The 14,960-nt window shown below is 38.6% G+C and overlaps 2 protein-coding genes across 5 annotated transcripts in view; one reads left to right on the top strand and one right to left on the bottom strand.

Annotated features, from left to right (window-relative positions):
- Positions 1–14,960, top strand: part of FBXL13 (F-box and leucine rich repeat protein 13) — a 209,275-nt gene that overhangs the window by 191,516 nt on the left and 2,799 nt on the right. For all 4 annotated transcript variants that reach the window (XM_042916087.1, XM_042916105.1, XM_042916095.1 and 1 more), the window contains 2 exons: positions 2,309–2,443; positions 7,610–7,773. In XM_042916087.1, the coding sequence (XP_042772021.1) occupies positions 2,309–2,443; positions 7,610–7,773 (299 nt within the window). The remainder of the gene's footprint in view (positions 1–2,308; positions 2,444–7,609; positions 7,774–14,960) is intronic.
- The window catches only part of FAM185A (family with sequence similarity 185 member A), a 90,355-nt gene continuing 83,077 nt past the window's right edge, over positions 7,683–14,960 (bottom strand). The window contains exons 8-9 of the mRNA XM_042916201.1: positions 8,714–8,789; positions 7,683–7,785 (exon numbers count right to left, since the gene is read on the bottom strand). Coding sequence (XP_042772135.1) covers positions 7,764–7,785; positions 8,714–8,789 — 98 coding nt within the window. The 3' untranslated portion in view covers positions 7,683–7,763. The remainder of the gene's footprint in view (positions 7,786–8,713; positions 8,790–14,960) is intronic.

Below are 14,960 nucleotides of genomic sequence, written 5' to 3' on the forward strand. Positions count from 1 at the left end.
CATGAGTGGTTATGTTGAAACATGCCTGCAGACTTAACTTACTTATGACTTATATGTGTCTTAAGGAAAATGTGAATTACAAAGAGAGGAGAGGGTCTGACTGACTTCTCAGATCTGCACTGACTTATGCCAAGCATAAAGCCTGAGACCAGTCTTTATGCCTCAGATTTTCCATGGATGAAAATGCTACCATGAGTGTATCATAGACCTTCTAATATGTTTTTATGTTATTCTTTAATTTTAAAACCTCTGAGAAAGTTCAACTTCAAAGACTATTCGAGTTGTTTTTTTTTTAAGACCTAAAGCAGAACTGATTCAAGCAGTGCAAGGCATTGACAGATGTTACTGAAAGGGTTTTCAGACACTAAGTGCCTTGAATCTCCCTTCAAATTTTGTTTCATCTTTTAATAAATTATTCTTAGTTTAAATATTCCTTCCCGCCTTAAATTTTCTATGGTTCCCTGAACTCTGTCCATTTTCTAAGAAGAAAACAATGTTACCCTACTCCTTGTGACATAAGAATTCCTGTATCATTAAAACAGAATTCTTTATATTCTCGAAGATGCTTATAAAGGATGGATCAACCAACTAGTATTTATTGAGAACCTACTGCATCCTAAATATGATACTTGTGAAAGAGGGTATAAAAAGCTAGCAGAATTCCACACAATACCTCTGAGAGTCTTACTGCATTCTCATTGAAAAAGCTGTTGAATCTCCAAGCTGAGATTTAAGACCAATCATTCCAGTCCTTCAAAGTCAGATTCCCCTTGCACCACCACTGGGCATTCTCTCTATGCTTGATTATCTCCAATGACAGGGACCTCACTATCTCATGACAAGCTGCCCCTTCCAATTTTTGTCATCACTTAGTTGCTAAAGAAGACTGATCTCCATACGAAGCTAGCCACAATACAGGAGTAAATCAAATACTGTTAACTGCTGAATCAATTGAAGAAGACAAATTTTGCATGAGGTCAGAGGAAAAAGGAATCACTGTTGGCTATTCTGGTCAGGAAAAGATCATGATTGAGGGTTAAATCACCAATATCTTTTAGTACTATTTTTTACTTCCTATGCTAAACTGCCTCTCATGGAAATTTTGCCTCTTTTATAACTTGCTAAAGAAAATAGTGGGCTGACTAGTTCTTTCCAGTCTTCCTTAGGGCTAAAATGATGGGAAACTGGCATAGTCAAGTGGGAGGGAGGCCCACTGGTTGTCTTACCTCTGGAGTCATCCTGATGGCATCAAGTGATCCAACAGCCCAGGTCCTTCCCTCAGTTCTGAAAGGAAAATGACATGTAGTCCAATGGACATCCATCTTTACATACAAATAAGCAATGCCTTATTAGTAAGCCACTAGTTACTAAAATCTAATATTAATGTAAACTATCATTTACTGAAGTCTTTGATTTAGTACTTTAAGAATTTGAGCTGTTTTCCAATAAGGAAAAACCTCTAAAGTGACTGAGCACATGTTGATAATTTCTAATTTTTATAATTTGGGGGAGGGACTTTTGTTAAGTACAATATCTGGAATTGGTATATCTGGAATTGGTCATGGTTTCTAATTCCTATCCATCTTAGTATATTTTTACAACTGCAATTTTACTTTTGTGGATCATTTTGTTTTTGTATAACTGCTTGGTTGTAAACTTTTTCCTCATGGATTCTTCTTATCACTCAGTTCTTGTCTTTATTTAACTGAAAAGTGGGAATGAAAATTAATAACTACTAAGGTAAAGGGAAGAATTTCCAATGATTTCCAGGATTTTTCTAGCCCTAGAAATTTCAGATGAACATTTTGGTATCTCAGAACAATGCTAGAGGGTGGATGTTATTTTCCCTGATTTAAAAAAGAAGAAACTAAGGCTCAGAAAGATGGAGTTGCTAAGGTCTGCCTGATTCCAAAGACCGTGGTCTTCCCACTACATTACCCCACAGTGTCTGCCATCTAATTCTCCCCCCTAGATTCTTTTCCTCCACTCATTTGGCTGAATATAACTTTAATAATTACTAACCATATGGGTAAAATCTCAGCACTAATGTCAGGAATACCAAATTCCGCTAACAGGAATTTGTATACTACTAAGCGGTTAGGCTGGTGTGTGAATATCTTTTGTTTAAAAAAAAAATGGATGTAATAGCTTTTTCTTCTTTTTTTTTTTTCAACAAGATGTAACACATCTATACTTCAGGGACTGAAATGCATACTAAGCAAGCTGCTGTGGGTAAGATGGCTCTAGATGAATAAAGACTAAGAGAAAAAAAAGAAAAAAAAATCTTTGACTTTGAAATTTCTTGCAGGCGTTCTGCAAAGGCTCACTGATCTTAGAACACTTGGATGTCTCTTATTGCTCCCAGCTGTCAAATGAGATTATTAAAGCACTGGCCATTTATTGTGTTTCCCTCACATCTCTCAGCATTGCTGGCTGTCCAAAGGTAAGTGCAGGAGTCAGAGCTCAGATGTGTCCAGTTGAAACACAGACAAGGAACCCAGGCAGGGTAGCAGTCAGGGGTCAGTGTCATCATAGAATTTGTTTTCTTTGCTATGCCTGAGGTATTCATTACATTTTTTTTCTCTTTCCTCAACTGGGAAATGGCTTTATGATTTCATTTGTGTTAAAGTAGAATTTTCAAAAAGTTAAAAACAATTCCCATTCAAATATAAAAACGTGTCAAGATTTATGAATTCATTAATGAGAGGACCAGCAAAATGGTAAAACCAGTCCATACAGCATTTGATCAAACTGGATATTTATAGGAACTGAAGAAAAAGAATGTTGGAATATGATTTTTAGGTTAGATCCAAAGTTGGTTAATGTCCTATAAGGTAATAAATCCATAACCTTGGATTTATAGTTTCTACCAGAAAGAAATAATTTTCATCTCCCCTGGACAAAAATATAACAAGTTATAACATGTAACTTCATCGACTTTAGGCCCTAATCGGTACTAATTAATATGCCAAACAAAGACATAATTCCTTATAGAATTCCTCTGGTGAGCCTGTTAAAGATGTTCCAGTATGACACTGAAAATACATGTAATCATCTTCATTCTTATTTCTAGTGTTTGATAATTTTTTTGACATCTGTTTATAAAAGAAATATGCACTTACTGTAAAACCTCTGGACTACATATAAAAACAAAAAGGAGAAAGTAAAAATCTGTTGTCATACCACCATCCAGACATAACCAGTATTGGCATTTTATACTTATCTTCTAGAACTGTTTCTATGTACACAGAGATTAGAAATAGTTATAGAAGATTTGTTTTTGTCTTTTTTTTTTTTTTTTAAGAATAGAATCATACTTTCCAAAAGACATTGTAGCCTACTTTCTTTTTCTTAATACACTATGGACATATTTCCATGTCAAGAAATAGAGATCTCTGATTCTGGATTAATACGGTAGATTGAATATACACATATAATTTTGTTCCCTCTTAAAATCTTATAGACCTACAGAAGAACTGTTGGTAGGGAAAACAGAAGAGATAAGATCAAGAAAGTTTTGGAAGCTTGAAACCAGATCGACCAATAGAATTTAGCAGACAGAGGCAGTTTTGAATCCTAAGCCAGCAACAGAGAAAACTGTGGGGGAAAAGATTGATTTATACCATGATCTTCAAACTTGGTGGCACTGTTTACCTTTGGAACTGGGTGGAGAGGGTAGCTAAAATAAGGAAGACTGGGTTAAGAGCTCTTGAGAAGTAGACAGATCCTAGATCTCCTCCTCTACCTCACGCCTCTGGGCAACTGCCCTTCTCTACCTTCACCAAAAGACTGGATACTTATTTCCTAAATTTCCCAGATTTCTCAACCCTGACATTATTCATATTTTGGATGAGATAATTCTTTTGTAGGGGGGGTGGTTATTCTGTACACGACCCTGTAGAATGTTTAACAGCATTCTTTTTTTTTAATATGAAATTTATTGTGAAATTGGTTTCCATCCAACACCCAGTGCTCGTCCCAAAAGGTGCCCTCCTCAATACCCATCACCCACCCTCCCCTCCCTCCCACCCCCCATCAACCCTCAGTTTGTTCTCAGTTTTTAAGAGTCTCTTATGCTTTGGCTCTCTCAACAGCATTCTTATTCTCTACCCACTATATGCCAGTAGCACCAGGTCCCCCCCACCCCCTTATTGTGACAATAAAAAATGTCTCCAGATAATGCCAAATGTCCTCTGGGGGGCAAAATTGCTCTATTATTTGTTCTACCGATAGTAAAATAGCGGCTTGCTGGGCTGGGAGATACCATGCAAATTCAGAGTTTGAGTACAACAGTGAAAACAGGAATTCAGTGACTGAATGCCAAATGCAGAGACACTCAACAGCTATTCCAACATAGCATCCAGAATGTGGCTGCCAGACCTTTCCCTCCAGGCAGGAGACTGAAAGCCTGTTTTCTGGAGACTCTGACTAGCACAAGATGAAAGACAGAAAAATATTGACATTTGGAGGTTTACCAACTAATAATCCATAGAACCATTGAAGCTTTAGGTAGAGAAGGCCCAGATCATGCACTCAACCCTTCCAATCAGTGTGTAGCCCTTCTGCTATTAATTAATAGCAGACGGCCAAGGATTACCAGACATAATAGAAAAGCCTCTAAAGTGGAAGATAAAGACCAAAACAAATTAATAGGAAAAACTTGGGGGAAACAAAATATGCAGAGGGAAGAAAACTAAAAAGTCTTTTTAAAAAATCCTCAGAAACTATATGACCATTAACAACCTGTTGTCTTCTGTTGTGCACACTGATGGGCTTCTTTTTAGTAAAGTACCACCCGAAATCTCAAGATATCCTGCATTCTAGCTCGTCTAAAAAGTCAGCTTCTATGTGGTTAGTGGATTAACTGAAGGATGCTAGAAACTCCTAATTCCTCCATAGTTAACTGTGCTGTAGTAAGGAGGAGAAGGCAGTGGGGGGAAAGATGTGGTAAATCATGACAAAATTAATTTAGAAAGTTCACAACAAAATTCTTGTTTAATAATGTACTTGTTTAGACCTAGAGAAACCAAATGCCTTATTGGTCAGCATCATCTGGCTCTAGAAGTGGGTCAAGGAACTAAGCATACTTAGCCACACTGACCATGGACCCTCTGCAGTGTTCTTGTTTTCATTGCACACAGACACGTGGACACATGGGCAACACATGGCTCACTGTGAACTGCCCTGGCCACAAAGCAGATGCAGATGGGGGCTGGGCCTCTTAGTGGCTCTATTAATTAGAGGGGAAAGTAGGAGAATAAGAGAAGTAAAGACTCTGGTGAGAATAGGAATTGGGCAGAGGATTTTTTGTTTGTTTGTTTTGTTTTTGCTTTTTGGTAAGGAGAAGCTGAGGGAATTTCTTCTATACACTGTGCAGTGGATACTGTCTTGCAGCCTAGAAACTAAGGAGGATGTTACACAAATAAGATATTATAAAACAAATCACCCTATATCAAAGATCTAGCGTGAAAAAAAGGAAAGGGAGTAAATTATTCTAGAACCTCAATGTAAGAGAGAAGGGTTTAGCTTTACTACCACTGTGAGTCAAATAAGTATCTTCATTCAGAAGATGTGGTGACCATAATTTGGGCCAATAGGAATACTCCTCATTGAGAAATCATAAAGCTATGGTCCAGTCTAATATATTCTACCTACATTGGTTTTTTAAACTAAATTCAATTAATTTTTAAATTCCAGTATAGTTGACATACAGTGTTATATTTCCACCTACATTGCTTTTGATGAGCTATAAAACACATTAGTGTCTGGCTCATCATCCTAGACTAAGTTTCTCAAAAGCCCATGGGTCAATCTTGCATGGTCACTTATCCATCTCCTGGAAGGCCAGCTTTTTCTTGCAACCAGCCAACCTCCAAGGTTGGTAAGCAGTACTGTGACCCCACCCTTCCCAGTGCTAAAATGGGAATAATAGAATCTCTGCTCAGTAGGACTGAGATCAGGACTGGGAGCTAAGAATTTACCCAGTCACCTCCACCTCTAGTTCCCAGCCCTATAAGTCCCAACAACATCTGTTCAGTCATTAAACATCTTGAGTTTCTGATCTATAGGAAATGTCAGGCTCCTTTTTCACTCCTTCAGAATCAATAAAACGTAGTGCTCTGAGCTCTACCTGTCCTGGACTTTTCTATCACCTCATTGTCTTGCCTATAATTCTGAGGGCTTTTTTCCCCCCCAATGACATCAGATCCTCAGAGACCAAGATAGTATGGCAGGAATGTATGGAGGTATTTTTGTGAGAATCAGGCACAATGTTAAACCTTGGTCCTGAACGTGTTCTGAAAACAGGTCATGCTTAGACAATGACAACATCTATTTTCCAAACTTGGAAAGTGTACATTTCAAACTGAAGAGTTTTCTACATAATTTCCTCAACTTTATATTAAGAACAAGAGCCAAGCCTCATGGCATGTTTTTTAGAATGTTCAAACATTTAAAATAAGAAATTAAATCCAGTTGGAAAAAAAATTCCTTTGAGGAAAGTAATCTCACTGATTTTACAGCAAGTCTTAGTACAGCTATGAATTCAAAAGCTAGACCTTGAGTAAATAAAATAATCTAAGAATGAGAGTTGAATTATCTCTGTATAACATCTGGACAAACTCTCAAGATATTGGAACCCTCAGCAGAATTTCTCAGAGTCAGATTCATGCAGTGTCTGTGGCTTCTGCTCTTTCTTCCCCTGCCTACAAACATCTGTTTCATCTACTTGTCCCCTTCCAGAACCATTTTACTCTACACACAAACCATCAGAGATGTCCAGATCCCTTCTCATGGCAATTTGACCTTGTCTGTGGTTTAACTTCAGGGAATATATATATTTTATAGCTTTGCAACATATTATATTATTAAACTTAGTTTTCTAAATTGATGATGCCTTAGAGTGGATTTCAAGTTTAAAGCCAAATTCCATTACTGCGGCATTTCATAAATTGTTCATATTGTGTGATGGGTATTACTAAGGAAATTTTGATGAAATTACCCATCCAAAATAGAGAACTCTAATATGAAAGTTATAACAGCAAGATCACAAAGTCTATTGCTGCTACCTGAAACATAATTTTAGTGTTCTGGAAATAGTTAAATCACTAACGTGTGTTATAGGCCCATCATGTGACAAGCTGGGAAGGGTTGTGATTCTGTTTGTTATGGACTCAATTTTTGTCTCCCTCCCTCCTGCCCCCTACATTCATATGTTGAAACCCTCATTCTCAGTGTGACAGCATTAGGAAGTAAGGCTTTGGGGAACTAATTAGGCTTAGACTGAGGTCATGAGTGTGGAGCCACCATGATGCAACTACTGTCTTTATAAGAATGGGAAGAAATTAGAGCTGTCTCTCTGCCTTGTGAAGATACAGCATGAAAGTAACCATCTGCAAACCAGGAAGAGGGTCCTCACCAGACCCTCAATCTGTGGGCAATCTCATCTTAGACTTCTCAGACTCCATAACTGTGAGAAACAAATGTCTGTTGTTTAAATTACCCAGTCTGTGGTATTTTGTTACAGCAGCCCAAACTGACTAGTTCACTGTTCCTCCCTGGGATGGAGTTCATGGGAATAATCAGTACTTCACTTTGGCTGTGTGTTCAGATTACTGACTCAGCGATGGAGATGTTATCGGCAAAATGCCATTACCTGCACATTTTGGATATTTCTGGTTGTGTCCTGCTTACTGACCAAATGCTCGAGGACCTTCAGATAGGCTGCAAACAACTCCGGATTCTTAAGATGCAATACTGCAGACTTATTTCCATGTAAGTATGAACCTGAAACATGAAAAGCTTTGAGAACTACTTTCTGAGAAAACAGAATACATGACTATGGCATTCGTAATACATAGTGGCTCTCAGAGTTACAAAGTTTCATTTTAGTTTTTGCCTAATTGAAGCCAACATTTTGAGTTGAACCAGGGGAAGCTCTCTTCTAAAAATGTCTTTGTAGTTTCGTATCCCTTTCCCACTGGCCCTTCTACTTCAAGGACTTCTCCTTCCTTGACCATGCAGGTATTCAAAGCCTTAACTCTGCTCTTATAGAACTGTCACTATTCTTTCTTTACTCATCTCTCAAAATACTTCCAGTCAGTCAGTCTCCCCTAGGGGTTAAAAATAATTAGATTAAACCAGTTCACAATTAAGTATAAATTACTAACAGTTAACCCTAAGCCACATATCTCTCAAAGCTATTTGCCTGATGGTTGTTACTCATTTAGGGATTTCCCTTAGGAGCGAGGTCAGAGTAAAGCATTCTGGCTTGACTGCTACAGCCCAAGTGCTGGTTCCCTCAATCTGCAAAATGTTTCCACTGAAATAAAAGTTGGGGAAATGAGCAATATACACAGGTAGAAGTTCTCAGGTGTCTATCCCGTGAGTTTTTTTTTTAATTTTTGTTTTTAAGGTTTATTCATTTTTTCAGAGACAGAGAGACAGAGCATGAGTGGGAGAGGGGCAGAGAGAGAGAGGGAGACACAGAATCCGAAACAGGCTCTAGGCTTCGAGCTGTCAGCACAGAGCCCAACGCGGGGCCCAAACTCACGATGGTGAGATCATGACCTGAGCTGAAGTCGGACGCTTAACCGACTGAGCCACCCAGGTGCCCTATCCCATGAGTTTTTAAATATAAAGCAGTTATTTGCTACATTGTGTAGTTGTTTTCCTATTGACTGAGAGTAAAAATGTGCAAGTAGTTTTAACTGACCTGATGAAGTTACCTGTAAAGTCTTCAAAATGAAAATTCTTGACCAAATCTTGAAGGTCTGGTTCTTTTCTGCAGGCTGGAAAAGTGAATACTAAGAATTAATATTATCAATTATCTAAACACATATATTTCGCAGAGGAACTTGCTTAATTAAGTAGCCCTGGCATGAGCAGAACCATGAGATCTGGTCACTGGAAGCCTGAGGAAGACAATAGTTCCTGATCCAAGGCTGTGTATGTTAAATTAAAATGAAAAAAAAAAAAAAAAGGACACAAAAATTATTACTTGTAAAATAGGCACTGCCACTGGGACCAGTGGGCCCACAGGGAGGAAGGCAGCCAACTGAAGTGGGGTCAGAAATAAAGAAGCAGATCTTTGAAAATTTTTGAAGAGGAGTGGAGACCCAACCCTCCCTAATAAGTCTGGAGATGACTGATATGGGTATGATTAACTTCATTGAAAGAGGCTATCATGAAATACGGTCCTAGGAGTCCCTGTCAGCCTTGTCATATCATTAAACAGTGAACTTTGGGTAGATGGCAATGAATGAATAACATATTACACAAAGGAGTCTGGCTTCTAATCTTTTGATTACATTTTGATAATCACTAGTTTGGGGAAATAATATCACTGAACTTCTAATAAGTGGGATTTTAAGTAAGAATGAATGGAGACTTTCTGGCACAGGTCTCTCTGAACCTAATTATGGTATGGATGTTAAAGTGTGATAAATAATGGTGTTTGGTTAAGGAGACCCAAGATATCTAGTAATATCCTAATGTTGCCTGTGACGGGCCCACTCTCCTCTTGCAAGGTGACTAGGTAAAAAAAATATGTGAAGAAAACCAAACAAGGCAAAGTAAGATTTTACTAGTAGCTAGGCGTAACCACTAAAACTCAATGCGAAACTCTAATTAATTAGTTGGATCTATGAAAAATTCCTTTACCTAAGCTAGGACAGTGAAGGCATCTTTTATTTTCTACCACCAAGACTGGCTGTCCCTACCAGCAAGAAGCAGAGAGATGGTCCTAATGCTTAGAAGGGAACTGGCTTGTCTGTCCATCTCATCGTCTAAAAAGGCCAAACTACTTCAGTCTCCCTCATAGCCCCACCCCTGCTAAGCTCCAGCAGGAAAGAGGCCTAGAATGCTCTGATTCTATCTTTGTCTAGCAATAAAGAAGGGCAGTCCCCACAGCAGAATGGTTTGGAGAGTCCCAGCATTTGGACTAGTAAGGCTCCAAGAGTGCTTGTCTTGACTCCCAACTTCTAGGACAGGGTACTGTTTTTTAGCCAAGGAGCTCCCAAGATACCTGGTCCTGAAAACTTTGATTAGAGAAGTGGTAAGGCCTGGACACTTGCAGCTGTTTGGAGTCAGCTCTGAGGACTTTAAAGCAGCCTCCTTCTCCGCTCAAATCCTTGGTGGAATTGGAAATGCTACACAAAATATGTGGCCCCTTCAAGACTCAAGTTCATGATGTTGTTTAATCCTTTGCTTATCTATGTTCACTCTGAAAAAGCATAGTTGTTTGCTCTTACCAGGGCTAATGTGGCTCCCTCAACTGCAGTGGCTATTTTGTCTGGGTGAAATGGAACATTTGGTAGTTGAAATAGAAGAAATTGTTCATACTTGGGAAGACGTTCAATGACTTTGAATCACAAAGTGTTGAACTTCCACACATTTGATTCCATTTGAACATGAAAATATTGTATGATATGGCTCTTAAAATCCAATTACTGCCATCAGAAGAAACAAATCACCCCATACTCAATGGAATCTAAAACTATTGCACAAGCTTTGCAAATCAAAGACGTCTGTCCCACTGAACTGGGGGAGTAGCAAACTCTTGGTCAATGAGAAAATTAGCTACAGCTCTTTTGCAAGAGAGCTTCCAGCATAAGATATGCTATCATTCTACTAACCCCAGAGCCTGAAGGGATCCCAAGAAGTGGTTCCAGAGCATCATGCTGAGATACAATCTAGGCTCCTTTAACTCAAGGAGAAATAAGTAGCAACTATGATCATAAACATGAAAAGAATATCTAGTTGTTTATATTTGAAACAATTGTGTACAACCAACATTTCAACGTATGGCCCTTTGTGGGAAAAACAAGAAAGGCAATACAAAGGAAGAAAAGCATAGTGGGAGAGAGGGAACAAGACCCAAACAATGGTCTCCACAACCCGATAGGGTTTGAACCACAAAGAGGTAAAAGAAACATTAAGTCTATACTTAGCAAAGAATAAAAGGACCTTTCTGACATTTTTGTGTCTGGAGTCTAAAACTTTCAACTCTAAAGAGATGAGTAGAGTCTTAGTGGCCTGGAGAGCCCAAACAGCAATAACAGAGATTTCTCGAAGGCCTCTGTAGCAGTTGCTGGCAGCATGGATTATTACACAGGCACCCTGAGAGATCTCTGTTGCTAGGAAATAAAACCTTTATCAGAGTTCTCTTCCCCAGCTCATGGAAAAATCTTTGGGGAAAGACCTTTGTGATCGGGAGCTGTATTAGTATGAAAAAATATATTGCTTAATAATTATTTTTTGCCATGTATTGTGTTAATCCTATTTTATGTTGACTCTCTCATCTAATCCTCATAAATACCCCATTACTATAAAAATGAATAAGGAAATTGGTTTAAACAGTGTAAATAAGACCCAAGGTCAAACAAATAAAAGGCAGAGCTATACTTTGTACCTAAGCATTACTATGTTGCTCTTTTGCCTTTAGCGATTCTCAAGCTTTTTTTAAAGTTCAGACATTCAAGGGACTTGATCACTAAGGGGAGACATGTGTCCTATTGTACCCAATCTACTCACTGATGCATAAATTAGAGAGGCTGCTGATTACCAGCATTCTTTGTGTTGTCTCCAACATTCCCCCCTTTTTTTGCCTACTCAAGAAACTAGAAGGAAATGTGCGTGAGGGCAAGCAATATTTTTATAAGAATAACCTTGAATCCCCTATAATATATAAAAACCAAAAATCACCTACAAACTTCAGTAACTTATTATTATTAAACATCTAATGTTTCACAACTGTTTGTGGCATATCATTTTGAAAATCATATCCTAAATTAAAAAAAAATTTCTTTAATGTTTATTTTTGAGCAAGTGACAGAGTGCAAGCAGGGGAGGGGCAGAGAGAGAAGGAGACACAGAATCCAAAGCAGGCTCTAGGCTTTGAGCTGTTAGCACAGAGCTGGACATGGGACTCGAGCCCACAAACCACAAGATCATGACCTGAGCCAAAGTTGGACATTTAACTGACTAAGCCATCCAGGTGCCCCTGAAAATCATGTTCTATATTGATCCAGAGAAACCTGTTTCACCAGGTTAAATGAGTAATGATGACTACCACTGCGGCATACTGGATTCAGTTCCCAAATCATCTCCTACAATGTCCAAGGACCTGGGACTCACTTAGGTCCAGCCAGAGTGGAAGGTAGTCAAAGGATTCCATATGTACTCTAAGAAATTTAGAGTACACAGTAATTCCTAACTATACATTTTCTTTTCAATATTTCCTAGCTCCCATATATTGACCATACCAGATACCAAACTATTTTAAGAGAGAGAGAGAGAGAGAGAGAAAGAGAGAGACAGAGACAGAGTGAGTTCTTTTTGGCAGGAATATTCAGTTTCTAGATTTTCAAGTTCCCTGATACTTTTCAAAAGTGCGTGTGTGCAAACACACAGTAACACAGGATGTGTAAAAAGAGTTCAGAGATATTTGCTGCCAGTCAGCATGCTGGTCTGTTCTCTTGGCCAGGTCCTCAGCCTTAGGAGTCAGTCCATAGGAGGATGCCAAAGGTCTAAGTAAGGTGGTGAGGATAGCTAGTTCATGGGCTAAAGATTTTGTAAAAAAATTTTTTTAATGTTTATTTATTTTTTGAGAGAGAGAGAGAGACAGAGTGTGAGCAGGGGAGGAGTGGGGAGAGAGAGGGAGACACAGAATCTGAAGCAGGCTCCAGGCTCCGAGCTGTCAGCACAGAGCCCAACAAGGGGCTTGAACTCACAAGCTGTGAGATCATGCCCTGAGCTGAAGTCAGATGCTCAACTGACTGAACCACCCAGAAAATCCAATGCGCTAAGGATTTTCTAAAGAGTGGAGAGGACGTGGCTTTCAGAATAGTCTATACTGGCATTCAAATCCTAATAATAATCCCAGATTTGTTCCAGGTCAAATTCAGATTTTCAGTTTTTCCCTAGGACTACTCTTGCTGTGAAAGCATACATGCTTTAAGATAGGCCCTAGAAACACTCTAGACCACAGAAAGCCTTAACCTCCTGACATTTGAGACTAGGGGAAGAAGGGAAGGGAAGGAGGGTTTGAGACCTGATCCTTTGTTCCTCTCTGGTCTGTGAGCATCACCTCCAAAGATCAGGGGACCCTTGGATGTTTAAGTCTCAGTGCAGCTGACTACAGGTAGAACAAAGAGCGTTGCTTACCACTAAGAGCTAAGGTAAGGGTGGCAGGGAGCCAAGAAATAAGGGGTCGGCACTTCTAACCCTTATGTTGTTCAAGGGTCAACTGTATTTCAACAAGGGAGGACATTTTTCATAAGAACTTTATCTCCCGTGTTTCAGAAAAGGAAGGAAGATCCCTCCCTGCCCCAGCAACAAAGCTCTGACCACTACTTGTAACCAATGAGAAACTGCCACAACCTCAAACTCTTGTTCTTTTCCAATAAACTTTTGTTGAAAACAGCCCTCCCCAATTTCCGCCTGAAACCTAATAAAAGCTGACCTTCCCTTTGTCTTTTTGGACTTGGCTATGGTTTACCATAGCGTGCTTGTCCCGAATTGCAATTCCTCTGCTATACCCAAATAAGCTGGTTTTTTTTTTTTTTTATCTTAAATAAAATTGCTCTTTAAAATCCTTAAAGTTAACAGCTTAAGGTAAAATTGGGCACTTCCCTCATAGCTAGTGCTCAATATGCAGCTCATTTTGATCTTGTCCCATCACATTGCATTTAATGAGTACTCTTCCCTATGCATTCCCTACTTTTTTTTGTCTATACTGAGGATTCAGTATCCCCAGCTTTCTTGTTATTTTCTCAAACTCCCATTTTTGCCCTAATTATCATCTAATTCACTGTGGCTTGTAGCTGATTAAGGAACTGTATGACCCAATATTTATATGTTACCAAGTTTAGCGTTAAGAGTATTTATCCTCTTACCAGTTATCTAGAACTCTCAGAAATTATTGCTCTTCTGAGGCCAAAGGTTACATATACTTTGGTCAATTACTTACAAATCTTTTACTCCCCAAACTCATCCTTTTCCTAAAGGTCAAGACCATTGTTGCCTATAGTTGTAGTTGCCTTATCATCAGTAGCATTGAATCATTATCAACAACTGTTAACTACAGTATGTATGTCCAGAACAATGCAGTTTGGCAGGCAGAGGGCAAGTGGGTGTTGGAAATAGCAACCTAAGAATGCTTCAAACCTGCAGAAGATAAGAGACCTAAAGGGCTTCCTTGCTGGGATAAACTGCTGAAAGTGTCTTGTTTTGGCTGTCCTTTAAGATACAAAGAAATGGAATACACCCTTAAATAACTTAATACCTTATTTAACAAAAGGAAAACAATAAAGTTTATAATTATAAACAATTAATGCCATGAATTTATGTATTGGAAAGAAATTAATTCTATGATCAACTATTTATTTATTTATTTTTAATATAATTTATTGTCAAATTGGCTTACATATAGCACCCAGTGCTCATCCCAACAAGTGCCCTCCTCAAAGCCCATCACCCATTTTCCCCTCTATGATCAACTTTTTATAGAAGTTCAGAGGAGGAAGAGATTGGGTTTGGGTCTTTACAAGAGGTTGGATTGGTTTGAAGATTTGAAAGATGCATCAAGTTTAAATGGGCAGAGATGGGGTGAAGGGTAAGTAACAGTGAAGCTCTGTTGCCTAGGGTACTGCTTTACATTTGAAACTGATGGTGCCAATAATTTATGCTTCAGATTCCCTTAACATTTGGGATTATGCTACAGTAAGTACTTAAGGGAAAACAATCTCATGGAAAACACCTTCATAGACATGTCAATCTCAACTCCACAGAATTGGAAAGGGAGAATAATCTTTAGAAGAAAGTGGGGACAGCTAAAGATAGAACACTATTATTACTGCATAATGAAGTCCTACTTATATAAAGATTATATAAGAAGTTTCAAATGTAGGACCACACTTAAAAAAAATTAAAACATCAACAGAATGCAAAACTTCATCTTT

This window comes from Panthera leo, chromosome A2 (genome assembly GCF_018350215.1).
Source record: "Panthera leo isolate Ple1 chromosome A2, P.leo_Ple1_pat1.1, whole genome shotgun sequence".
NCBI lineage: Eukaryota > Metazoa > Chordata > Mammalia > Carnivora > Felidae > Panthera > Panthera leo.